Source organism: Chlorocebus sabaeus, chromosome 15 (genome assembly GCF_047675955.1).
Source record: "Chlorocebus sabaeus isolate Y175 chromosome 15, mChlSab1.0.hap1, whole genome shotgun sequence".
NCBI lineage: Eukaryota > Metazoa > Chordata > Mammalia > Primates > Cercopithecidae > Chlorocebus > Chlorocebus sabaeus.
Window position 1 is genome coordinate 30375485 of NC_132918.1, and position 26335 is coordinate 30401819.

The 26335-nt window shown below is 36.0% G+C and overlaps 1 protein-coding gene across 1 annotated transcript in view; it reads left to right on the forward strand.

Moving 5' to 3' along the window:
• KPNA4 (karyopherin subunit alpha 4) overlaps positions 1-26335 on the forward strand; it is a 71315-nt gene that overhangs the window by 14018 nt on the left and 30962 nt on the right. Inside the window, exons 2-10 of the mRNA XM_008008531.3 lie at positions 14420-14464; positions 15347-15436; positions 15553-15582; positions 15675-15727; positions 19694-19789; positions 20300-20385; positions 23474-23560; positions 25404-25573; positions 25665-25709. Coding sequence (XP_008006722.1) covers positions 14420-14464; positions 15347-15436; positions 15553-15582; positions 15675-15727; positions 19694-19789; positions 20300-20385; positions 23474-23560; positions 25404-25573; positions 25665-25709 — 702 coding nt within the window. The remainder of the gene's footprint in view (positions 1-14419; positions 14465-15346; positions 15437-15552; positions 15583-15674; positions 15728-19693; positions 19790-20299; positions 20386-23473; positions 23561-25403; positions 25574-25664; positions 25710-26335) is intronic.

Sequence of the window (26335 nt, forward strand, 5' to 3'; positions counted from 1 at the left end):
CAGTTATTTATGTACCTATATTTGGGTATTTTCTCCTGTAAGACAATGTTTTTACTTTTCATATGTTTTTGTAGAGAAAAGAGTATTGCAAAAGGATATGTATGGCTTTGTATACCAACAACTTGGATAACCTAGATGAAATGGATAAATTCCTAAAACACATAACCTGTCAATACTGAATCATGAAGTAGTAAATCTGACTAGACCTGTAAGTAGTAAGGAGATTGAAACAGTAATTTTAAAATCTCCCAACAAACAAAAGCCCAGGATCATTGGCTTCACTGGTAAATTCTACCAAACATTTAAAGAAGAATTGATACCAGTCCTGCTCAGACTCTTTCAAAAAATGGAAGAGTTCCAAACTCAAGGCCAGCCCTACTCTGATGCTAAAACCAGAGAAAGACATTATAAGAAAACAAAACTACAGGCCAGTATCCTGGAGGAAAATGGATGCAAAAATCCTAACAGAATACTAGTGCACCAAATCCATTAGCACATTAAAAGGATCACATACCATGACCAAGTGGAATTTATGCCTGGGGTGCAAGGATGGTTCAACATATGAAAATCAGTATGATACCCCACATTAACTGACTGAAGGACAAAAATGACACCGTCATACCAGTTGATGGAGGAAAAGTTCAGTGCCAAACTTTGACAAAATTCAGTGCCCTTTCATGGTAAAAACACTCAAACTAGGAATAGAAGGAAATTATCTCAACATAATAAGGGCCATATATGAAAAGCCCACAGCAAACAACATATTCAATGATGAAAAACTGAAAGCTTTTCCTGTAAGATCAGAAATAAGGCAGTGGCAGTGTGTGCTGGTTCATGCATATAATTCCAGTGCTTTGGAAGGAGGCCTACGTGGGAGGATCACTTGAGCCCAGGAGTTCGAGAGCAGCCTGGACAATATAGCAAGACCCTGTCTCTACAAAGAAGAAATAAAATAAAAACTATCCAGGCATGCTGGCATGCACATGGAGTCCCAGCTACTCGGAAGGCTGAGGAGGGAAGATTGCTTGAGCCCAGGATTTTGAGACTGAAATGACTGCCACTGCACTGCAGCCTGGGCAATAGAGTAAGACTCTTTCAAAACAAACAAGGATGCTCAACCTTGGCACTTCTCTTCAACATAGTACTGAAAACGCTAGCTAGAGCAGTTGGGCAAGAAAAAGAAATGAAAGACATCCAAATCTATAACAAAGGTGTAAAATTATCTCTGTTCACAGATGATACAATCACACTGAAGATTCCACAAAAATGGTTAGAACTAATAAATTCAGCAAAGTTGCAGGATACAAAATCAACATAGAAAACAGCTGTGTTTCTATACACTAACAGTGGACAATCTGAAAAGGGAATTAAGAAAATCTCATTTCCAATAGTGTCAGAAAAAAAAACTTAGGAATAAACCTAACCAAATAAAAGAAAGGCTTGTATGCAAAACATTGCCGAAAGAAATAAACACAAATGGAAAAAATCAATGTTGATGGAAAACTTAATATTGTTAAAATGTCCAGGATAACCCAAAGCAGTCTAAATATTCCATTGCAAGCCCTATCAATGGAAAGCCCTATCATGGCAGCATTTTTTACAGAAATAGAAAAGCAGCCTTAAAATTCATAAGGTACCACAAGGACTCTGAATATCCAAAACAATCTTTAGAAAGAACAGGCCTGGAGACCTCATGCTTCCAGACTGAAAGACATATTACAGAGCTACTGTAGTCAAGTCAGTATGGTACTGGCATAAAGACATAAACAGTGGAACAGAATAGAGAGCCCAGAAATAAACCACTGCATATTCGGGCAAATGATCTTCAACAAACATACCAAGACTACACATTGGAGAAAGGATAGTCCTTTAACAAATGGTGCCGGGAAAACTTGATATCCACCATGCAAAAGACTGAAATTGGACCCTTGTACTATATACAAAAATCAACTCAAAGTGGATAAAAGACTTAAACATAAGATCTGAAACTGGTAAACTGCAAGAAAATGGAGAAAGTTTTATAACTTTGGTCTTGGCACTGATTTCTTGGATAAGACGCTTCAAAACTATAGAAGCAAAAATAGACAAATGGAACAACATCAAACTGAAAAGTTGATGTGCCGCCAAGAAAACAATCAAGAGTGAAAAGACAACCTGCAGAATGTGAGAAAATATTTGCAAATGATATATCTGATAAAAGATTAGTATCCAGAATATATAAAGAACTCCTAAAACTCAACAATAGCAAAAATCCTATTTTAAAATGTTCAAAAGGCTTGAAAAGATGTTTCTCTAAGGAAGATAAACAAAATAGCCAATAAGCACATGAAAAGATCCTCAACATCAGTAATCATTAGGGAAATGTAGATCAAAACAACTATACTATCTCCCATCTATTAAGATGACTACTATAAAAATAGCAAAAACAAAATAACTGTTGGTGAAGATGTGGAGAATTCAGAATCCTGTACATTATTGGTGAGAATGTAAAATGGTGAAGCTACTATGAAAAACAGAATGGTGGTTCCCAAAATGTGAAAAATAGAATTATTATATGACCCAGCAATTCCACTTCTGGGTATATATCCAGATGAATTGAAAGCAGTAACTAAGATAGTTGTACACACTAGTTTATAGTAGCAGCATTTGCAGTATCCAAAAGGTGGAAGCAAAAGGTTATTTAATGTATAAAATAGATACATAAAATGTGTATGTACATACAGTGGAATATTATTTAGACTTGAAAAGGCAGGAAATTCTGACTCATTACAACATGGTGAATCATAAGCATTATGCCAAGTGAAATAAGCCAGTCACACACAAAAAAATACTGTATAATTCCACTTATACAAGGTACCTAGAATAGGCAAATGCATAGAAACAGGAAGAGGAATGATGGTTGCCAGGGGATAGAGGGAAGGAGATAGGGAGTTGTTGAATGGATACAGTGTTTTATTTTTGCAAGACCAGGATAGTTTTGGGAGATATGATGCACAACGGTACAAACGTTCTTAATGCTATTGAACTCACTCTAAAATAGTTAAAATAGTAAAGCTTATGTGTTTTTTACTACAGTTTTTCTTAAATTTCTAAATTTTAAAGTAGTTAAGATAGTACATTTTATTGTTATGTATATTTTACCACCACCACCACCAACAACAAAAAAACCAGAGCACTAACAACATCACATGCCAGTGAGGATGTGGAGCAACAGGAACTCTGATTCATTGTTGGTTGGGAAGGCAAAATGGTACAGTCACTTTGAGAGGCAGTATAAAACTGAACATACTCATGCCATATGACCCAGCAGTAGCACTCCTTGGTAATTACTCAAATGAGTTCAAAACTTAGGTCCACACAGAGCAGCTTTATTCATAATTGCTGAAACTCGGAAGCAACTAAGATGTCCTTCAGTAGGTAAATGGATAAATTGTGGTATATCCAGACAGTGGCGTATTAGTCAGTGCTAAGAAGAAATGAGCTATTAAGCCATGAAACGATGTGGAGAATCTTAAATGCGTGTTGCTAAAAGAAATAAGACAAACTGAAAGACTATATACTTCCAACTATCTGACATTCTTTAAAAGGTAAAACTATAGAGACAGTAAAAAGATCAGTAGTTGCCAGGGGTTGAGAGTGAGGAAGATGAATAAGGAGAGCACAGAGGATTTTAGGGCAATGAAAATACTGTTTTGATACTAATGGATGCATATCATTATACATTTGTTAAAACCTATAGAAGTATGCGACACCAAGAATGAACCCTAATGTAAATTATGGACTGTGGGTGATAGTACATGTAGGCTCATCAGTTGTAACAAATGTACCACTCTGGTAACAGGATGTTGATGTAGTGGGAGGCTTTGCCTGTGTGGGGGCAGGGAATATATGGGAACTACCTGTACTTTTTACTGTTTTCCTGTAAATCTAAAACTGCTTGAAAAGTAGTCTTTTGTATGGTATGGTATCATTCATGTAAAAATCCTAAATATATAAAATTGGTGATACACAGTAAAAACACCGAAACACCCATGAGAATCTAATCAGGCAATTAGAAAAATAATTGCATCTGGCAGAGAAAAATAAGAGGAGAAGAGGATTGTGGATAGAGTGAGATTCTAGCAGTATTCATAGCACTTTAAAATGTTTATTTCTTCAAAAAAAGGCAAGTATGACAAGATAACTTTAATACATTGGATGTCATGAAATTTTTTTGTATATTTGACATTTCATAGTTGGAATTTTTTTGATTCATCTTATAGAATTGGTTAATTTGGGATTGCAAATGTTGTCCATATACTCCACTGACCAGTTGGTAGAAGGGAACCATTATGGTCAGTTTACACAGATTTAGTCAAAAGCTTGCCCTGGAAACATCACCAGAAATGGGAATCGCTTTGCAGTGTGGCTTAAGAGACCAAAGAAGGGCTGGAGAGTGAGTTTCGTTTCCATTTTGAGAAAAGTTAATGTTTTGTAGATACTAGGGCTCAGTTCTAGTTTTGTAACTTACTCAGTCCAGTACTATACCACGATAAATGAGACGTGGGTTAGAAGCTCTAAGTCTTGAGTGATATTTTAAGCATATGAAATAGTGTGCAGGGATGGGAATAAATGGTAGCAGAAACAGATCAGAATTCAGTAGATGAGGGATGGGGAGCGATATTGGAACCTTTGTTTATCCAAACAAAGGTTGGTGATTAACCATATAGTTTATAAAGTAAATGTGCATTTAGTAATCCTCATCTTATTTGACCTGTCCCCAACATTGGATATAGTTGATTGTGGTTCCTTAAAAAAGAGTATTTTCACTTGGTTCCATATTCACACAGATTCTTCTTTTTTTTGAGATGGAGTGTTGCTCTGTCACCCAGACTGGAGGGCAGTGGTACGATCTCGGCTCACTACAACTTCTGCCTCCTGGGTTCAATCGATTCTTCTCCCTCAGCCTCCCGAGTAGCTGGGACTGCAGGCATACACCTCCACGCCCAGCTAATTTTAGTATTTATAGTAGAGTCAGGGTTTCGCCATGTTGCCCAGGCTGATCTTGAACTCCTGACCTCAAGTGATCCACCCATCTTAGCCTCCCAAAGTACTGGAATTACAGATGTAAGCTGCCGTGCCTGGCCTCGCACAGATTCTTGACTGCCTTCTATCTCACTGTCTCTCTTAGTCTTCTGCGTCTTATTTTGTGGTGCCTCAGGTTATGCTCATTTCACAGGTAATCTCATCTGGTGATCTGGTTTTAAATATTATTTGGACACTGTCAACTTTACAAATTGATATTTTTAGTCTCAACTCTTTCTTGAACTCAAGATTCAACTGACTACTTGACATCTCATTTTGATGCATTATATTAAACTTATATCTACAAGTGATATTATGCCCCAGAACTTGCTAATGAGTCAGTCTGCCCCATCTCAGTAAATGGCAGTTCCATCCTTCAGTTGTTTGGATCAAAAACCTTAAAATCATTGTTTCCTCTCTTTGACAGTTCTGTCTAGTCTATTAGCAAATTTTGCAGGTTTTGTCTTCAAAATATATTCAGACTCATTATGTTTTATGGTCCCCACTGCAACCACTCTGGTCCAAGGTGTTATCTCTTGCTAGGATTACTGCACTTGTGGTATAATCCCAACATAGCAGCTGGAATAATTCTCTTTTAAGTCAGAACATTTTTCTCCTCTCTCCTTTGCTCATCCCCCAGTGACTTCCTAGCTCAGTTAGGGTAAATGCCAAAATCTGTACAGTGGCTAGCCTCCATTTCCTACCCCTCTTTGTTCATTGCATGTCAGCTACCCACCTGGCTTGATCACTATTCTCAAGGTCTTTATTTAAAAATGTCCTTCCTGGCTTTTGAAACACTATACATTTTAACTTTATTTACAGTCTCTCACACTAAAATGCAATGAACGCCATGAAGACAGAGATTTTGTCATTTCGTTCTCTGTTTTCTCCTTAACACTCAGAACAGTTTGTGACATATAGTAGGTGGTCAGTAAACATGTGTTGGGTGAATGAATGGTTTTCTATGCACATGTATATATCTGTTTAGTATGTGAACATAACTAGAGGACTTTTAAAATAGTGCTTTGGCAAAGTAATTCAGTAACTTACCTTTCAATGAAGATTTTTCTGTTGCTAAGTTTCATGTCTTTGAACATAAGTTCACAAGGAAAAATTAAAGAATATTTTGAAAGTAAACACTGAAGAGAAAAAGAGAAGGAAAAATAGTTTATTTGAAGGAATATGTAACAGAAGTAGACCTAGAATGAAAAAAGTAATGTGATGTAGTGTAAAGAATATTGGACTGGATCCAGGATATCTAAGCTTTGGTATTCTTGAAGTCACTGGGCCATAGTTCCTTTCTCTGTAAAATGAAATAGTTTAAATGATTTCTGTTCTCACCAGTTACAAAATCCTGTAATACTGTTTAAATTTTTCCATAAGAAAACCATGAGTTTGAGTTTATTATGTTCTTACATCATAGAAGGAAAATGTTCCTCAATCTCTCTTGCTTTACACATTTGGTATTGTTTTGTAAATGAAAAAAAACTGTTTTTCTCCTCTGAGAATGCACCAAATCAGCAGGGAAATCAGATTCCTTCAAGCAGTAGTATAAAAGCTTGGGTTCTAGTGACCTTCTTGATTTGGGTATATCTCGTTTCTTCTCTTACTCTTCCTCGGTAATTTTTCCCAGTGTCTTTTCCCATGAGTTGAGTTTTCTTCAAGTCACTCAAATAATTTGTGAAATTTTATTTCTTCTGTTAAGGATTCAAAGTTTTTTGTTTTTTGAGATAAAGTCTCTCTCTCTGTCACCCAAGCTGGAGTGCACTGGCATGATCTTTGCAGGGGGTTTGAAGAGAAGTGATCATTCTTGGTAGCATTTTATCAATTCCCTTATAACCCATTAATCCTAGAGTACCTTCCCTTGTGCTCATATAAAACTTATATATGTGCTTGTTTACTAGAGTATATTTATTTGTAGGTTGTCCTCAGTCGCCTTCTATAAGTGATTCTGAAAGTTTATCTTGCAGTGTTTCCCATCCCTGAGAGGTTACATGTGTCTCACCAAACCTATGGTCGTTTCTAAACTTTTTTCTTTCCCTGTCAAACACCATCTCTTTGCCAGTGCACACGTACACATGAACACACACACACACAGTTTGGTAATTGTCTCTGCTACCAAAACTAGCTATTGAAAGGTCAAGGAGGCTGGGCGCAGTGGCTCATGCCTGTAATCCCAGCACTTTGGGAGGCAGGTGAATCACCTGAGGTCAGGAGTTCAGGACCAGCCTGGCCAACATGATGAAACCCCATCTCTACTAAAAATACAAAAAAATTAGCTGGGTGTGGTAGCGGACGCCTGTAATCCCAGATACTTAGGAGGCTGAGGCAAGAGAATCACTTGAACCCAGGAGGCGAAGGTTGCAGTGAGCTGAGATCTCGCCATTGCACTCCAGCCTGGGCAACAAGAGCAAAACTCCATCTCGGGGAAAAGAAAAGGAAAGGTCAAGGATTCACATGTCCTTTTGGCATCATAGCATAACTTAAGGCGAGAAAAGTGCAAGATATGAAAACACCAAGCAACTGTACCAGAGCCACAAAGTAGCTCTTTATTGTTTATAATTTTGAGTTATGACTTTTTCATGATTCTTAGCATAGAAACTACATTGCCATGCATAGTAACTACAAATGACAATTACATACTTTTTGACATTGTTTTCTAAAGTTGAAAAAATTGGCTGGATATGGTGGCTCACACTTGTAATTCTAGCACTTTGGGAGGCTGAGGTGGATGATTCACTTGAGGTCAGGAGTTTGAGACCAGCCTGACCAACATGGTGAAACCCCATCTCTGCCAAAAATACAAAAATTAGCCGTACTTGGTGGTGCACACCTGTAGTCCCAGATACTCCAGGCAGGAGGATAGGCTGAGGTTACAGTGAGCCGAGGTTGTGCCACTGCACTCCAGCCTGGGCAACAGAATGAGATTCTGTCTCAGGAAAAAAAAAAAAAAGATACAGTTTTTGAGGCGTAAAAGATCTTAGGGATCTATCGAATTATCTTTACAAGTGAAGGAATTAATACCCATAAAAGTCGTGACTTGCCTATGATTTCATTAAAGGTAGAGCTGGGAGTAGTAGCCATATGCTAGTAGAGTAGTATAACCTTATACTAGGAAACCATCTTGGGAGATGTATGCATTTATTTTCTCTTCTATCATATGTCATCTCTTGCAAAAGATAGATGAATATAGAGAACTCTGAGAATTCAGATTTTTCCCTTCTTTATTTTGTAACTTTTCCAAATAGATATGTATAACTTTTTAATTTAATACATGTTCCTATTGTTTGAATGTTGAAGAGATAGTACAACTCTAATTCCATTCTTTGGAGTTAACACCTAACAGTTTTTTACATTTTGGCAATTTTAAAAAATTATATTTATGTACTAATAAATTTTCAATGCTTACAGTTTAGATATGGATCATTTTAAAGTACAGTATCTATAGACTGGAATTAGTTCTTAATATTGCTCCAATAGCTTGCCTAGATTAAGTCTGGCCTCCTACACTCAATGTATTTTCAAACTCTTCTTCACTTATGCTCAGTGTCCATTAATCTTATCACTTCTTGAAGAGATAAGAACTTGATTCTGCTTGAGAAGGCTTTTGCTCATCACTAGTAGAACTTCAGGCCTTCAATACTAGTATTAATAAGTGCTACCTCTGAGAAATAAATCTACAGATTGAAAATTTGAACTAAACTTACTTCTTAAATGAACTTTTCTAAATGAAGGATTTTAATATGGGTTTTTATCCTTAGGAGATATTAATTATTGACCCACTTGAGTAAGCATTTAACAGTGTTAGGCATTTAAAATTTCCCTTTGATTGTCATAATGTAATTTATTTGCAAATTACATGCAGTTTGCCAACATAAATACTATTTGACAAAGGTATGATTAAACACCATGATGGCTGCTGCTGCAGAGAGAGAAAAACAAGAAATAGGAAAACATACTTTTCTAGTTATGCTATTTTAACTTTTGGTTCGCCATGTAATCGGGTTGAACAACTGTTTTACCTGCCAAATGTGTTTGGGTTGTGATGATAATTTGGGTTGAAATCACCAGTAACTCACTTTTCTCTGGAAAGTGTAGCTTAGCTTTATGTTATGTGATTGATTTGTCTCCTTGCTTACCTGTTCATTTCTGGCTTCTGGTATTCTTCAGCAGATTCCACACATGCCATCTTTCATAGTTCTTCTTTTTGTACATGCTGTATTTTCTACCTGGAATGCCTTTCTCTAAATGGATTGCCGTTCAGTCTTTAAAATTAAGCTTATATGTTACCTTTAGTAATTACTCTCTTTACTGTCAGAGCACCTTGTGTGCATGTTATTAATACATGTATTAAATAAGTACATTCAAGTAACATGTTTAGAATGGTGTTCGGCACTTGCTATTTGCTAAGTTTGGGCCTTATTACTATTTTACTAAATTATATTTCTGTATCATAAGAATGCTGCCTCCTATAGGGCATAGATATGCAGTGTCTGGTCCATCTCTGTATTTCTAATGCTTGGCAAATCGGTGATTAATAAATGTTTGAATGAATGCTTTCCAGAAGGCTCTAAATTAGTAATATACTTACTGTTAACTCATGTTGGGGAGGGAAGGCGTGTGTCTATAGTGTGTGTGTATAACTTTTAAAAACCACTTTATTACCTATCATAAAATTTACCAATTTTAAGTACAAAATTCAATGATATTTAGTAAATTTTCGTAGTTGTGCAACCATTATCACAATTCAGTTTTAGAATATATCCTAGTTACCACACAGAAGATCTCTCATGCCTGTATAAATTTTTTAATTCTTATTTTCTTTTTGTAGTGCTGTTACCTAAGTATTAACCTTCCTAAGGTATCAGTGAAAGTCAGACTGGGTGAAATAAAATCAAGGCATTATATTTCTTATCTTTGTATTATTAGAAAGAATTTTCTTTCAACTTTTTCTCTAGTGAGATTGAGTCCTAACTAAATCCCAACTTTGCTCAAGAAAATTTAAAATATCCAAAATTATACAGTAATTACTATATCATATTTTAAATTAACAATTTTTAGGACTTTAAAGAAAAACCATGTGTTGGTAAAACTGACTTGAAAATTAGCAGGAATCAAGTAGCCACTAATTGTAAATTAAGTAGCAATTAAGTGGAAAGAAAATACTAGAATCTACACCTCATTAAAGCAGGGAAAGTGTTTAATCCCTAGTACTTAACACAGTGATGGATGCATAGTAAATATTCGTTAAGTACACGCACTGCATTCCTTTTAAATAGAACTAGCATTCTGTTTTGACTTGTTTGAAATTTTTTGTCAACTTCTTATCCCCTTTTGCCTGAATTTATAATTTTATAACTGTCTGACAAGCAAAGAACTATAAAATATCTGAGTGATCTGCCTAAACTCTGTCCACCTCCTCTGAGACAATAGCAGCGGCAGTCCTCAACCTCCCCCAATTACAGTCTTTGTCCTTTATATAGCTCTTTGGCCTATACATAAGCCTTTGGCCAGTTTGTCAGCTTTCTGGAATTCTAATTGACACCACTGCTTACTGCATCAGTGTAAGTCATGTAAATTCACAACTAACATATTTTCATGTAGTATACAAAACCTGCTCTTTAAGGACAGGGTTAGAAGTCTTATATACCCCTTTCATGGGGTCCCAAAGAACAACTGTTGTTTGCTGTAAAAAACATGTAAAAAACATGGCAAAATGCTGCCAGGCTGTGGTGCATAGAGTTTCTTTCTACCAGTTTCTCTACCTTGGAGAGGAAAAGAAAACTCTTGCTGTATAATAAAGGGATTGTCAAATCTCTTATTTTGCAAAGTTTCTGTGAAAGTGGTAATAGCCTGGTCTTATGTTGTTACTACAGTGCTAAGTTGTTTTGATAAATATTAGTAGTTTAAAACCTCCAGATTTTGTAGTAACAAATGAGTATCAAGTAAAAAGAAAAAACAGAAAATTTTTCAGGCTGGGCGCAGTGGCTCACACCTGTAATCCCAGCATTTTGGGAAGCCAAGACAGGCGGATCACGAGGTCAGCAATTCAAGACCAGCCTGGCTAACACCGTGAAACCCCGTCTCTACTAAAAATACAAAAAATTAACTGGGCATGGTGGCATGCGCCTGTAGTCCCAGCTACTCAGGAGGCTGAGGCAGGAGAATCGCTTGAACCTGGAAGGCAGAGGTTGCAATGAACTGAGATCCTTGTACTGTGCTCCAGCCTGAGCGACAAAGTGAGACTCCGTCTCAAAAAAAAAAAAAAGAAAATTTTTCGCAAATCTCTGGATTTAATAAATATGTAATATAATGGGAGAAAATTTTTTGGGGTAAACAAAACATTTATGTAAATATGCAGTATGTAGTTGTTTGGGATTTATTTATTAGTTTGCTCTAATGAAAAGAAGTTAAAGCCCATTGTACCTTAATCCTACTACTTTAGATGAAGTGATTGCTAATAAAAACTTTCCTTAAACTGGAAATACCCCATCCCTCAGAAGTCTATTTATTTGTTGAACAGTCGTAAGTCATGCATCCTACAGATACTATTTTCTGTGCCTGAGACACAGGTCATAGTTTTTTGTTGTTAGAATCGCTTATTGATTTCATATTGTGATATTATGCAAAGCTCATTGTGTTGGTAATAGTACTTTTGCTTTAGTGTGAACGATTGGCTCTCCAATTCACTTGAACTTTGACTTCGAGAAGTGTGGAAAACAATATGGCTTGGTGGTTAAGCGGATTTGTGTGAGACTGTCTGGGTTGTAATCCTAGCCAGCTTTGGACAAGCAATTTAACTTCTCTAAGTCTCAGTTTTCTTATTTTTAAAAAGAAATAAAGGATTATTTTATTCTTACCTCATAAGGTTATAATGATTAAATGAGATAGATGTTAACGCTATAGTATTTAGCTAATTATTTTTACTCATTTTGCAGCCTATTTTATTATTTTAAAGTTGACTCTTGGTGTTTTAAAAATATCTGTACCAAATACAGTTACATGGTATATTAGAAAGTGATAAATGGTATAGAGATAAATAAGGCAGGGAAGAGAAAGAGAAAGAGAGAGAGAGAGAAAGAGAAAGTACCCAAATGGAGAGTTGGCAGATGGTCAGAAAGGGAAAAGCCTTCCCATAGAGATAAGGGACTGAGCACTGCAGGTAGTAAGGGAAATGCATTCCAAACTGAGGAAATAGCAGCAGCAATAATAATAAGTTAACACACACACTGCTGTGTACCAGGGACAGTTTAAGTACTTTACATATTTTAGCTGATTTAATCCTTAACAGCAGTCCTATGAAGAAGGTGTTTTTACTATCCCAATTTTATAGATAAGGAAACTGAAGTACAAAGAGCTAGCAAGTAGTATGGCTAAAAAAAATTGAACCCGGGCAGTTTGACTCTGGAGACCATCTTCTGAGAAGTTACTATATAGTGTATTAGTTAAGGCCTTGCAACAAGAGACTTTCCAGTTTGTTCAAGAAATAGCAAAGTTGGTGTGAGTACAGCAGAATGAGATAGGTAGGAGCTAAGATCCAAACGGTGGTATTTGGGGAGGGAATGAGGTGGGAAGATTTGACTGGACGTAAGCCATTGTAAAGACTGGGCTTTTAAGTCCAAAGTGGAGCGTGTGAGAGCCTTTGGATATTTTTGAACAGGAGGATGATATGATCTGACTTTTAGAAAATATTTTTTACTGAGTCCTTGGACCTTTCCTTCCTTGGAGTCTATGGGTAGAATTCAGGAGGGCCCCTGAAATTTAGAAGAAATTACATCTTTATTTTCACTAACTTATTACTGAAACAGTGTTTCCTTCACTTAATGTAGCCAGTTAACCATAGTAATATTAGAATTACCTGTGACTTTGTTACCACCAATAAAAATCACCTCGTTGTTGCATTTATGGTCATCATTACTTTGAAATTATAGTAGTTATTAGACCTACTGCTGAGATCCCATTTAATGTGGTAATAAAGAAGCACTTACACTTTTTTTTTATGTTTACAGCTCTCTTTTTTACATCTGTGTATCAAGGTAGTTTCCTTTGTAACTACATATATAGTGTGTGTGTGTATTTAAAAACACTATTTGAGAAGGTGTCCATTGATTATACCAGACTGCCAGAGGAGTCCATGGCACATAAAAATTAAGACTCCTTATGAGTCCTATGAGGATTGCTCTGGTTGCTGTCATTATGATAGACTCTGGAGGAAGATAGAGGGCAAGAGCAGGAGGGCTACATGTTGGGAGACTTTTGCAGTTATCTAGTTGAGAGATAATGGTAAGTTGACCCAGAATAGTAGCAGAGGAGGCAGTGATCTGTGTTTGGATTGTATGTTTTGAAGGTTGAACCAACAGGATTTGCTAACAGATTGAATATGTAATGTAAGAGAAAAAAAAATCAAGGATGGCTCCAAGGTTTTTGGTCTTTGCAGCTGCGAGGATGGAATTACCATTTGCTGAGATGGCGGGTGGAGTATGTTAAAGATCAGAAGTTCAGTTTTGGATTTAGGTTTGTGATATTTATTAGACATCTAATATGACTTTCTGAATTGTTACTGCTACATAATACATAATCATTAGAAAGAATAAGGTGAACCTGTATGTGAAAACAGATTGAACTTATATTGTTTCTGAACATTTGAATGTTTTACAGTGAGCACACATCCCTGTAGTAAGTAATTTTAAAAATGAGAAAAATATATTTGAAAATAAAAGAATGGCCACTGTGTGTCATAGAATAATTGTGTGGCCATGAAAAATAATGAAATAGGTCTTTATACACCACCATGGAATATCTCTAAGGTCTTTAAACAAAGTAAACCAAAACAAGGTAAAGAACAGGATAGATAGACGTGTGTCAGAATCATGGTAAATCTAAGTGTGTTTCCTGTGAGAGAAGGAAATTGTGGGTGAACAGGAGGGCTCCTCTGGCTTTTTTTTTTGGCTTTTTTTTTTTTTTTTTAAAGCAGTTGAATTTACTAATCTTGTACATGTGTTATTTTTTGTAATATCATTGGTTCATATGAGGGGTGAGATTATGGGCTCTTTTATTCTTTGTACCTCTGTGTTTTTATAAACCTTATGTTATAGTTTTTAAAATTATGATATAGCCAATATTATAGATCTATTAATAATTTCAAAGAGATTTTTCATGTTTTGCAGTATGAATGGGAAATGAAGATTGAAAATCATTTACATAGTATGATTTTTATTATGAGTAAGATTTGACTTTATATCCATATGGCTAGAAGAAAAGATCAGAGGTGTATATTGAAATGTTAATAGTGGTTTTCTCTGGATAATGGAATTTGAGGTGATTTTTAAAATATTTTCCTTTAATTTTTTTGTAGACTATGAGAAGACAACGAAATGAAGTTGTAGTTGAATTAAGGAAGGTGAGTCTGATTAATATTGAGTACTTCTAAGCATAATTCTAACAACATTAGAGCATTGTATAGAAGATGCCAAATATATATTTTGTTTTTATGTAAAATGTATAACTTATTGTATAACTAAATTTTATTTACTAAATTTAAACTTTTAAAAATCTCAACTGCTAAGCATTTTTCTTTAGAAAAAGGAGAGATTTTGACTAAATTTGACAAACCTTTGAAGTTGAAAGGGTACACCTTGTAACTTTATCATTGTGCAAAAACAGATATAAAGAGCTTAAAGTGTAAGTCATTGAGATACAGTTATATTAAATAGTTCTGCTATTAACGGGCAGTAGTAAGGCCCTGAAAAGAACTTGTTGCAAACTTCGTCAACTTTTAAGTATTATAGTTGAGATTATATTTATAAATTTGCTCCCAGCATTTTAAGTGAAGTTGAAATGGCCCTTGATTTTTGTAAGACATTGTTGGTTTTTGTCTAACTTTGAACTGCCCAACTTCTGCTTTGACTTTGCTTTTAGGTGATAAAGAGGAGCTCCCAGATCATGTGTAAAATGGTTTAGTACTTTTAAATAAATATTTGTGTTTGGTTCTGGCTTAAACTGTACACTGTATTTTTTAGTCAAACTTTTTGTTTTGTTTGTTTTTTCATAGTTCACGGTTCATTAAAAATGTAATATTTGGGAATTGGGACTCAAATTAGTTTTGTGTGAGTGGTTAATTCACAATTTGGTTTAATTTTTTACATTTGAATTTTACTTTTAAAAGGCACTTCATATTTCAGTTTGTAGGCACAGGTTTGCCTGAGCTTTGTATGAAAGTATTCAGGTTTTTTTAACTCAAATTTTTTGTTTGATTTTTTCTTTTCTTTTTTTTTTTTTTAAGAATAAAAGAGATGAACACCTCTTAAAGAGAAGGAATGTACCACATGAAGATATCTGTGAAGACTCTGATATAGATGGTGATTACAGAGTGGTAAGTTATTGTTATTGTTATTCGGGTAAATTAAAAGTACCAGTGAAAGATTTAACATTAATAAAGAATTTTAAGGTGACTTTTTAACTGAGTTTTCTCTTTAACTTTTTTCCCAGCAAAATACCTCTCTAGAAGCTATTGTTCAAGTAAGTTGGATTTTTACTCTCTCTTCATTTGTATTTCTTATCCTCAGCAGCTAATTATTATATATTTACATCATAAATTTTTTTTTTTATAGAATGCTTCAAGTGATAACCAAGGAATTCAGTTAAGTGCAGTTCAAGCTGCTAGGTAAGTTACATTTTGAAGACATGTTTAGATTTTATAACTTACACAGGGGTTCCATTTTGAATTTTTACTATGGAGTAGACCCTGTTAATCAAATTTAACTTTGATGACAAACAATAGTAAATAGTAATAGATCAACTAAATTTATTATTTTTTTTAATTCTCTGGTTTAGAGTATTAAAATTGGTGACAGTTTTTTTAACTCACACTTTTTATTTTTAGTTGAAAGTGTGTACACTGAAGCTTTAATGTACATAATGCATACAGATGCCAGGGAAAGTTGATTTAACAAATTAATGCCATAGAAATAAAAAGAAAAAGAAAAACATTATTTGTAAATACAGCTTTACCTTTTACTAATGAATAGGTTTAATTTTATAAAGTCAGATTCTTTAGATCCTTACCAGGTATCTAATTCTTCTCACAATCCTCATATTGATCAAACAATAAATCCCGAATTACAGTCTTACCATGTCAGTGTACATAGACAAGTAGACGTAGATTAAGATTAATGACGGCTGGGCACGGTGGCTCACGCCTGTAATCCTAGCACTTTGGGAGGCCGAGGCGGGCGGATCATGAGGTCAGGAGTTCGAGACCAGCCTGGCCAATATAGTGAAACCCCATCTCTACTAAAAATACAAAAATTAGCTGAGCGTGGTGGCGGTCACCTGTAATTCCAGATCCTCGGGAGGCTGAGGCAGTAGAATCGCAACTCCATCTCAAAAAAAGAGATTAATGACTGCATACACTCCCAGTGTCTTTCCAGGTGGGAAGTACCAAGTTGTTTGAACATTCTTTTTTTTTTGAGATGGAGTCTTGCTCTGTCGCCTGGGCTGGAGTCCAGTGGTGCAATCTCGGCTCACTGCAACCTCTGCCTCCCAGGTTCAAGCAGTTCTCTGCCTCAGCCTTCCAAGTAACTGGGATTACTGGCGCCCGCCACCATGCCCAGCTAATTTTTGTCTTTTTAGTGGAGATAGGGTTTCACCATCTTGACCAGGCTGGTCTTGAACTACTGACCTCGTGATCCACCCGCCTCAGCCTCCCAAAGTGCTGGGATTACAGGCATGAACCACCGTACCCTGCCTGTTCTGTACATTTCTATTGTGAAACCTGTGCTCTCTCATATTTTAAGGGAAGAGGCAGAAAAATCTATTACTGAGACCTTTGTATTAATAAATAGGTCGGGGAAGACATGGTTGTATCATAATGCAATTTAGTGGTTGCTTTGTGTATTTATGAATGTAAGAATAACACCCTATGTTGAGTTTATCAGTAGGAAAGAGACAAGTAAGAAATTGATCCTAGTTACAGAATTTGAAAGTGGCAAAAGTTTATAGGTCCATCCAATCAATACCTTATCCTGTGCTGCACGAATCTGTTTTATATTTATTAGACTTTTCCAGTATTTGTTTATCCACCTTAAATAACTTAGAACTGATAGGGAAATTATAAAATTACAGTATTGTATACCAGAGGTAAAAGAACTTCTTAGAGAGGAGTTCTTTATGTAGGCAGAAAAATCACAGAACCATTCACTTGTCAAAATAGCAAATTAATGTTTATAGGAAGAATGATTAAGAAATTGATTATGCTCACCGTTGTCAGAGTTGAATATTTGATAGTTTTGGGGCAGTTCTAATCAACATGCAATCTGCAAGAAAATTAAAGCCCAGTGTACTCTAAGAGGTTTTCAGAGTATGATCTGTGGATCACTGGGAGATTCCAAGGCAATTTCATGGGGTATGCAAGAGCAAACTGGTTTTCATAATAATTCTAAGACTTTATTTGCCTTTTTTTCACTGTGTTAACATTTACACTGGTATTGCAAAGCAACTATGAGTAAAATTGCAGGTTCCTTAGTACAAATCAAGACAGTGGCATGAAGCTGGTTTTATATTATATTTTGTAAAAATTGTATTATTCATCATTATGTAGAGAATAAAAGCCATTTCTCTTTTAAAATATCCTCAGTGAAGTGTAAAAAAAAATTTTTTTTAATTAAATTTTGACCCTTGATCTCATGAAGCCTTGTTTGAGAAGGTTTAAGACTGGGTTAAGACTCTTTCTAAGTGTTTGTTATTTTCGTTTTTCTGTTTTTTTAAATTTCCACTTACGCTAAGCACTGTGCCGTGTGTTGAGGAACTAGCATGTGGTATAATTCTTTCTTTTTAAGAACTTTATAAGCTAATTGGAAAGGCAAAACTATATTTAAAAAAATAGGGGGCTGGGTCTGGTGGCTTACGCCTGTAATCCCAGCAGTTTGGGAGGCCGAGGCCAGGGGATCAATTGAGGTCAGGAGTTTGAGACCAGCCTGGCCAGTATGGTGAAACCCCCATCTCTACTAAAAATATAAAAGTTGGCTGGATGTAGTGTCACATGCCTGTAATCCCAGCTACTTGGGAGGCTGAGGTGGGAGAAGTGCTTGAACCTGGGAAGCAGAGGTTGCAGTGAGCCGAGGTAGCACCACTGCAACTCCAGCCTGAGTGACAGACTGAAACCCTGTCTCAAAAAAGTAAGTAGTGATAACACCAAATGTAGGGCTATGCTGTATAAATCCTCTTGAAATTCAAAGATGGTATTATGTAAAACACAGAACTTGAAATGAACTTTGAATAGAGTTTGAATACATAGAAGACGGGGCATTTCAAGTGAGGGGTTTAGGATAGGTTCAATCTTACTTCGATTGAAATGATGCAACAGACAACTAACCTGTTGTTGAGTTACAGAGAATAAGATTAGTTATAAGATGGAGCCAACTTGTGAAGTAGTTTAAAGCTAGGTCAAGGAGTTTACATTGATAAAGGTGGTAAATAAGCAGCCATCACAAAGTTTATATAGGTACATGATTTGGTTAAGCTTTCATAAACATTGCTTTTATATAGTAATAATATGATTAGGCTACACTGAGGACTTATCAGCTAAACCTGTAGTCTCATGCATGTGAAAATAGGCAGTAGGTTTTGTTTTTATCTTATAAGCTCCATGAAAGCAGTGATGTGTCTGTCTTTTTTTACCTCAGATTCTCTAGCATCTCTCTGGCTGTTTTCCTGTCCGTTGCTGTGCTTATTCCATTTCTCTTTAGTTGCTGAGATGAAAATGTTGTTGGACTTTTATGACCTTTAATTTGGTGTGTAAACTAGAATGAAGAATTAGGGACTAATATCAGCTCTAAACATATTCCAGCAGCCTACCTGCTTTTGTCACTTGACTCTATTGTGACGTAGTGTGAATAATATTGGATATTTTGGTGACCTCTTAATTCCTTGCTTAGCAAGGTAAATGCTGTGTTGAAGAAATCTGCCCATTTTTTTCTCTGAACTCAAAATTATGTCCAAAAGTAACATTTAAAAAAAAAATTAGTTTTCTTTTTATAAGTCACAATCAGGGCTTTACTGAGGGAATAATATTATTGTACCATTAAAAGTAGTAAAGTGGCCAGGCTCCGGGGCTCACACTGGTAATCCCAGCACTTTGGGAGGCCAAGACGGGTGGATCACCTGAGGTCAGGAGTTCAAGAGCAGCCTGGCAAACATGATGAAACTCCATCTCTACTAAAAATACAAAAATAGCTGGGTGTGGTGGCGCATGCTTGTAATCCCAGCTACTCGGGAGACTGAGGCAGGAAAATCACTGGAACCTGCAAGGCAGAGCTTTCAGTGAGCCAAGACTGTGCCACTGCACTCCATCCAGCCTGGGCAACAGAGTGAGACTCCATCTCAAAAAAGGTAGTAAAGTGGTTCATATCTATATTCTTATTTTTTTAATTATTTGTCATTTACATAAATTTAATTTATATATCTTTTTATAAATTTAGAGAAAAGGTTGCATTATATAAATTGTTAATTTCAGAGAAGGCACTTGTACCAGATATTCAGATTTATGTTAATATTTGTCAAATATGAATTTAAATTTAATCATAATATTGTATGTTATTAAGTTTCACAAGGGTGTTTTTATCTCTTACAGGAAGCTTTTGTCCAGTGATCGAAATCCACCAATTGATGACTTAATAAAATCTGGAATATTGCCCATTTTAGTCCATTGTCTTGAAAGAGATGACAAGTGAGTACATTATTTTTTTTTTTTAATTTAGAATGTATCCTTTGGAGAAGACAAGACTCTCTAGTAATTAGTTTGATCTTTAAAGAAAAAAGAAAAGGGCTAAGGGATGGAGTTGAAAAGTCAAAGTGAAAAACAGTGCAAGATTTGTTAACACCAAGAGATAAAGGTAGTAGCCAAACAGGAACTTGAGAATGATAAATTTAACTTTTAAGTCTTAATTGGCAAGAAGTAGTTTGACCAGGTAGGTACTTGAGAGAACTGTTTGGGGAGTAGTATGCAAGTATCTTAAAAAGATTTCTTACTAAAATTAAGGATGCTGGAGAAGGTTGTATGCTTTTTATACTGAAGAGATGTTTGAAACAGTTGTTGAGGGTTAAAAAAATATGCTGGATGGATAGATATCTTTTGAAACAAAATATTTAATGCATTTGAAATGGTAGAGGGAAGAATGGTTAGATATTTGGCCCAGTGTAAAAATCCTGCTGTTTAAATATACTTGTTTTTTTGTAGTCCTTCTTTGCAGTTTGAAGCTGCATGGGCTTTGACAAACATTGCATCTGGAACTTCTGAACAAACTCAAGCCGTAGTTCAGTCCAGTAAGTTGGTTATTAACAAACATAATTGCATTTTTTAAAAAGAAGTCAGTAAAAAATAGTGATTTTCCCAAGAAACTATGGCAATTTACGTTATAAAATAATAGCTACTACATAGTTATTGAAATAGGTCAACTTAAGTATGTTGCTTTAATCTTCTTATTCTGGTGACTTTTGTTTTGTATGTCCAAAAATTCACTTGATTCCTTTCTAAATATGAGAACATTTCGTAATTATAGTAGCAGATTAAATTATTATTGTTACACTTTATTTATAGGACATCAGTAGAAATAAAGGAGTTTTTCCTGTTGCCATATTGCCTCTCAGCCTGTCTTTTTTTCTTTTTGGTTTTTTGGTTGTTGTTTTTCTTTTTCAGACAAGATCTTACTCTTTTGCCCAGGCTGGAATACAGTGGCACAATCTCGGCTCACTGTAGCCTTGGCCTCCCAGGCTCAAGAGACCGTTCTGCATCAGTCCACCAAGTGGCTGGGACTACAGGCATGTGCCACTGTGCCTAGCTAATTTTTGTGTTTTTTTTGTAGAGACAGGGTTTCGCCATGTTGCCCAGGCTGGTCTCTAACTCTGGGCTCAAGTGATCAACCTACATTGGCCTCCCAGAATGCTGGGATTATAGGCATGAGCCCCTACACCCGGCCTCAGCTTCTCTTAATGAGATTTTTATCTTTTTTTTTTTTCTGAGACGGAGTCTCGCTCTGTCGCCCAGGCTGTAGTGCAGTGGTGTGATCTCGGCTCACTGCAAGCTCCGCCTCACAGGTTCATGCCATTCTCCTACCTCAGTCTCCCGAGTAGCTGGGACTACAGGTGCCCGCCACCATGCCCAGCTAGTTTTTTGTATTTTTAGTAGAGACGGGGTTTCACCGTGTTAGCCAGGATGGTCTCAATCTCCTGACCTCATGATCCACCCGCCTCAGCCTCCTAAAGTGCTGGGATTACAGGGTTGAGCCACCACGCCTGGCCATATCATATATTTTAAAGAAATTTTCTATAAAGTAGTCCTAGTTGAAAGAATGGCTTGAATATTTTTTTCATTGTTATTATAATAGGGTTGGGTTTTTTTTTGTTTCAAGAGATGTAAGTGGAAAATTACTATTGGAAGTAAAACCCCGAGTGTATTGTCTTCATGAATACTATTTGGTTCTTCTACCAAACACAAAAAATAAATAATTTTGAAGAAGATACTTTTAAAATCCTCTTTAAATGTGTAAGCAGCATACTTCTCTGAACCTATTAAAAATGTAAGCACTAATTTGTACATTTTGAAGGGGAACAAAGATGTTATCTAAATAATCATTTTATTGTAGATACTTGTAATATTACTTAGAAAAGATAATTACCTCACATCCTATTAAAACTGGTTTAGTTTTGGGTTCAGGTGGTTTTTATTGTGGTTTTTTGGTTTTGTATAGCTATTAGGTAAATTTTATGATTTTGTAACAATGTTTTATTCCCTCTCACACTTTTTCCATTCTGTTATGTATGTTCTCTAAAGATTAGAAAAAGACTTAGAATTTTTTTTGACCTTGCTAGTCTGCTTTAATATACCAAAAATAATAAATAAATGAGGTTGGGCATGGTGGCTCATGCCAGTAATTCCAGCACTTAGGGAGGCTGAAGCAGGCAGATCACTGGAGCCCAGGAGCTAGAGACCAGCCTGGGCAACATGGTAAAACCCCATCTCTACAAAATGCAGGAAAAAAAAATTAGCCGGGCTTGGTGGCATGCACCTATAGTCCCAACAACCCAGGAGCCTGAGGTAGGAGGATCAGGTAAGCCAGGGGAGGTCAAGGCTACAGTGACCTGTGGTGGCACCACTGAACTCCAGTCTGGGCAACAGAGTGAGGCACTGCTTCAAAAACAAACCCATAAGTGAATTACTTTTTATTACAAGCATGATTGAGCTACATATACTTAAATAGTGCTTTTTAAAGTAATATCAGAAGGAAAGAAGAATCGTTTGTTCAGTGCAGTATTTTGTTCGGATACAGACGTATCTCTGTTTCCCATCCAGTTGAGTAACAGAATCACTTTCTGATTCAGAAGATCTCACATGGCCCAAGAATCACTAGCCTGTCTTAAAGACCCACATGTGTCAACATAAATTTGTGTTCAAAAGTTACTTCAGGTTGGGTGCAATGGCTCATGTCTGTAATCCCAGCACTTTGGGAGGCCAAGGCAGGCACATCACTTGAAGTGTCATGAGTTTGAGACTAGCCTGGCCAAAATGGTGAAACCCTGTCTCTACTAAAAATACAAAAATTAGCCAGGTGTGGTGGCTCACACCTACAGTCCTAGCTACTTGGGAGGGTGAGGCAGTAGAATCACTGTAGCCTGGGAGGCAGAGGTTGCAGTGAGCCAAGATTCCACCTCTGCCTTCCAGTCTGGATGACAGAGCAAGACTCCGTCTAAAAAAAAAAAAAAGTTACTTCAATAATGTACTTTTTTTTTTTTTTTTTTCAAATTAGAGATAATACTTAATCTATAAGGAATTAATCTTGAAATTAATTCCAGGTTTAATTGTCAATGAAATTTCACAAGCCTAATATATTTTTTTTTTTTTGAGAGGGAGTCTCGCGCCGTCGCCCAGGCTGGAGTGCAGTGGCCGGATCGCAGCTCACTGCAAGCTCCGCCTCCCGGGTTTGCGCCATTCTCCTGCCTCAGCCTCCCTATAGCTGGGACTACAGGCACCCGCCACCTCGCCTGGCTATTTTTTTGTATTTTTTTAGTAGAGACGGAGTTTCACTGTGTTAGCCAGGATGGTCTCGATCTCCTGACCTCGTGATCCGCCCGTCTCGGCCTCCCAAAGTGCTGGGATTACAGGCTTGAGCCACCGCGCCCGGCCTTCACAAGCCTAATTTAACATTTGTCTGTATAACTCATTTTGATACTGAGTAAATAGTTGCTGGTCAGAATTCTTCCAATAATGTTATTCCAATAAAATTCATTTAATGAGGCTATATTTTAAATATAGTTTTATAGATTCCCCTTTTTTTTGACATGTCAGCAAAAAAAATACTGATTTTTGGTTTATGGTATCTTGAACCTTAAGTATTGTTATTTTTTCCTGCATCAGATGCTGTGCCACTTTTCCTGAGGCTTCTCCATTCACCCCATCAGAATGTCTGTGAGCAAGCAGTGTGGGCATTGGGAAACATCATAGGTTTGTATAAAACTTGTAATACAATACTAGTCCAAAAATTGTTCTCATATACTAAGTAATAAAAATAGCTACTAATAATCCAAAAGGGAAAACAGTTTGCCTTCGGTACTAGTTTTTGTGAAATAGCTTACAGAAATTTGAACTGTGTTACTGTAAAAGCATAAACTCATAGTAAATAGAATTTTTGTTGCTTAAGATACCATTTTTTTTGGTATATAGTGAGCTCTTAATTTTTTGAATAATTTTGCAAGATGTATACAATTTAGACCTCCTGTCTCATGCTAGGATCCATTTTTTTTTCCCCTAATGCCCACGTCGATCAGTGGGGTCCATTTTTATTTCTCAGCTTTCGCCGTCAAAGAAAGTAACAAGAAAAAAGGAGGCAAAACTTAAACCAATAATTTTTCTCCATAATGACAGTTCTGAGAAGAGTCTAAAATGAAATTTTTCTCTCTTGCAGACTTTAGTACATTAGAATTTAGTAATGTATAAAATATAGTAATACTATTTCCTGTCACCATGAATCAACATGAGATAACCATGGCCTTTTGACAGTCTAGTTAACTATTTAACACCATGATTACCATAACTTTCAGGTTCTGTCTAATAAATAATTGTAAGGAAAATAAAGACAATTCTGATATTTCAAGGATTTGTTTTTTTAACTAGAGCCTAAACTCAAAAATTCAAAGAACTATTCTCCAGTAAAGGATGTAAAAAATCTGAATCGTATTGTGCCCCAGTATAGCTCAGAGACCTAACTATTATGCGTGAGGGTTGAGGTACTGTTTGTAGGGGTCTTGCTAATCTAGTGAAGGAGAATGATTCTAAAGATTATTTTTGCCAAATTCTTTATTCTTGCATGGAAATAATCATTGTTACTTTGATATGCCACCTCTTTATTGCCCTTACACAGGGCTAACATGGAAGTAAGGAGTGGCTATGAGTTTTTAAAGGAGAATTTCCCTGTAAGCCATTCTCAACATTAGGTTTATACTGTTAGGAATGCTATTGTTTCTATATCCAGAGTCCCTCACTCTTGCTTTTATACCAAATGTTAGATTTACAGCTATTATACAGCATCTTGATCTTTCATTTTTTATTCCAATCACATTCTGTAATTAACACGAATATATGGATGCAAAAAGAACAAACATTTTATTTCCAAATATTATAGTGCAAGCGAAGGTGTTTTCACTTATGGTAACCTTTTAACATGGCTTCATATATTAGGAACTGCAGTGATGCTTTAGATACAGAAATTAAACTTGTCAGTTCTCTGCAGCAGTTGTTCTCAAACCTTAGCATGCAATCAGAACTACATGGGGTGCTTGTTAAAACACAGAATTCCAGACCCATAGAGTTTCTGCTTCAGGAGGCCTGAGCTAGAGCCCAGTAATCACATTGAGAACCACTATTCTAGCACTGGTTCACCCTTTTTTTCTGACATAGTTTTCTAAGTGTATAGAGTAATTTATAATTCATAACCTTGATGCTCTGATACTGGATCGTAAGTACAAATTCAACAAATATTTTCTTGATACATCTTTTTTATCACATGAAAGTTTGTTAAACCGAGAGTAATATTGAGAGAGAAGTTAAAAGCAGCAGTTTAATTAAGTGAGCAGCAAAATGCTGAAGATGGGAATAATGTGCAAAAGAATACCTTATCACCTTATGTTGCCTCTCTTGGCTCAGAAATCTTGAATGGGAGCCTGCTTATTGTCTAAAACTGAACAGTGTATCTGGTTAAAATACATGAAGCAGCGTATTCCCAGTGCTTTGTGTTTTCTGAAAATGCTTACTGTCAATGTTTTATTGAGTTAATCCTTTTTTTCTACAGGTGATGGGCCCCAGTGTAGAGATTATGTCATAAGTCTTGGAGTTGTGAAACCTTTACTTTCCTTCATAAGTCCATCTATTCCTATAACATTCTTAAGAAATGTTACTTGGGTTATGGTCAACTTATGTCGCCACAAAGACCCACCACCACCAATGGAAACCATTCAGGAGGTAAACACTTAAAAAAAAATTAAAAGAGATACCATTATATATGTGTTTTTTATCTGCGTATGTTTTTAAATCTACATATTTCTCTCCTCAGATTCTTCCAGCCCTTTGTGTTTTAATTCATCACACAGACGTAAATGTGAGTAAATGTGTCCCATTATATATTTATGTATGTATGTATTTCTAGGGCTTCCCCTGTGACATAGGGGAGAAATACTGTACTAACACATTGTGTCAGCATACTGTCAGATTTTCCCATATCACGAAATATAATACCAGTTAAGAAATCAAGCATAACTGTTATTTTGGTGTGGGCAATAATGTATGTATGTGTATATATATATATATTAGTGTTGTAAAAACTGACATTAAAAGTTTTTAAAGTTGCCAGTTGGTAGTGATTTCTCTTACTAAGATCGTGTCTTTGTTCATGTGCTTTTTATAAAGGAAGCTCATTTTGACAGTTTGGCCAATGAAAGCACACACAGATAGTGCTATTTTTGTTTTTTGAAAGATGAAAAAGGAAAATGTTTGTGCATGGATTTGTATTCATATACACATACCAAACCATGCACATCAATTGCCCTTTAATTCCATTTTTTATTCTATTTCTCAGTTACAGTGACTGGCAGTGGCTTCATTTATCAAGATAACTCTTGATTATTCAAACAACAAGGAAAAAAAATCAGTGCAGGCAAGATTTTAAACATAGCAAATATATTTTGCTTATTTTTACTAACACAGATGGCAGAGGAAAAAGCAACT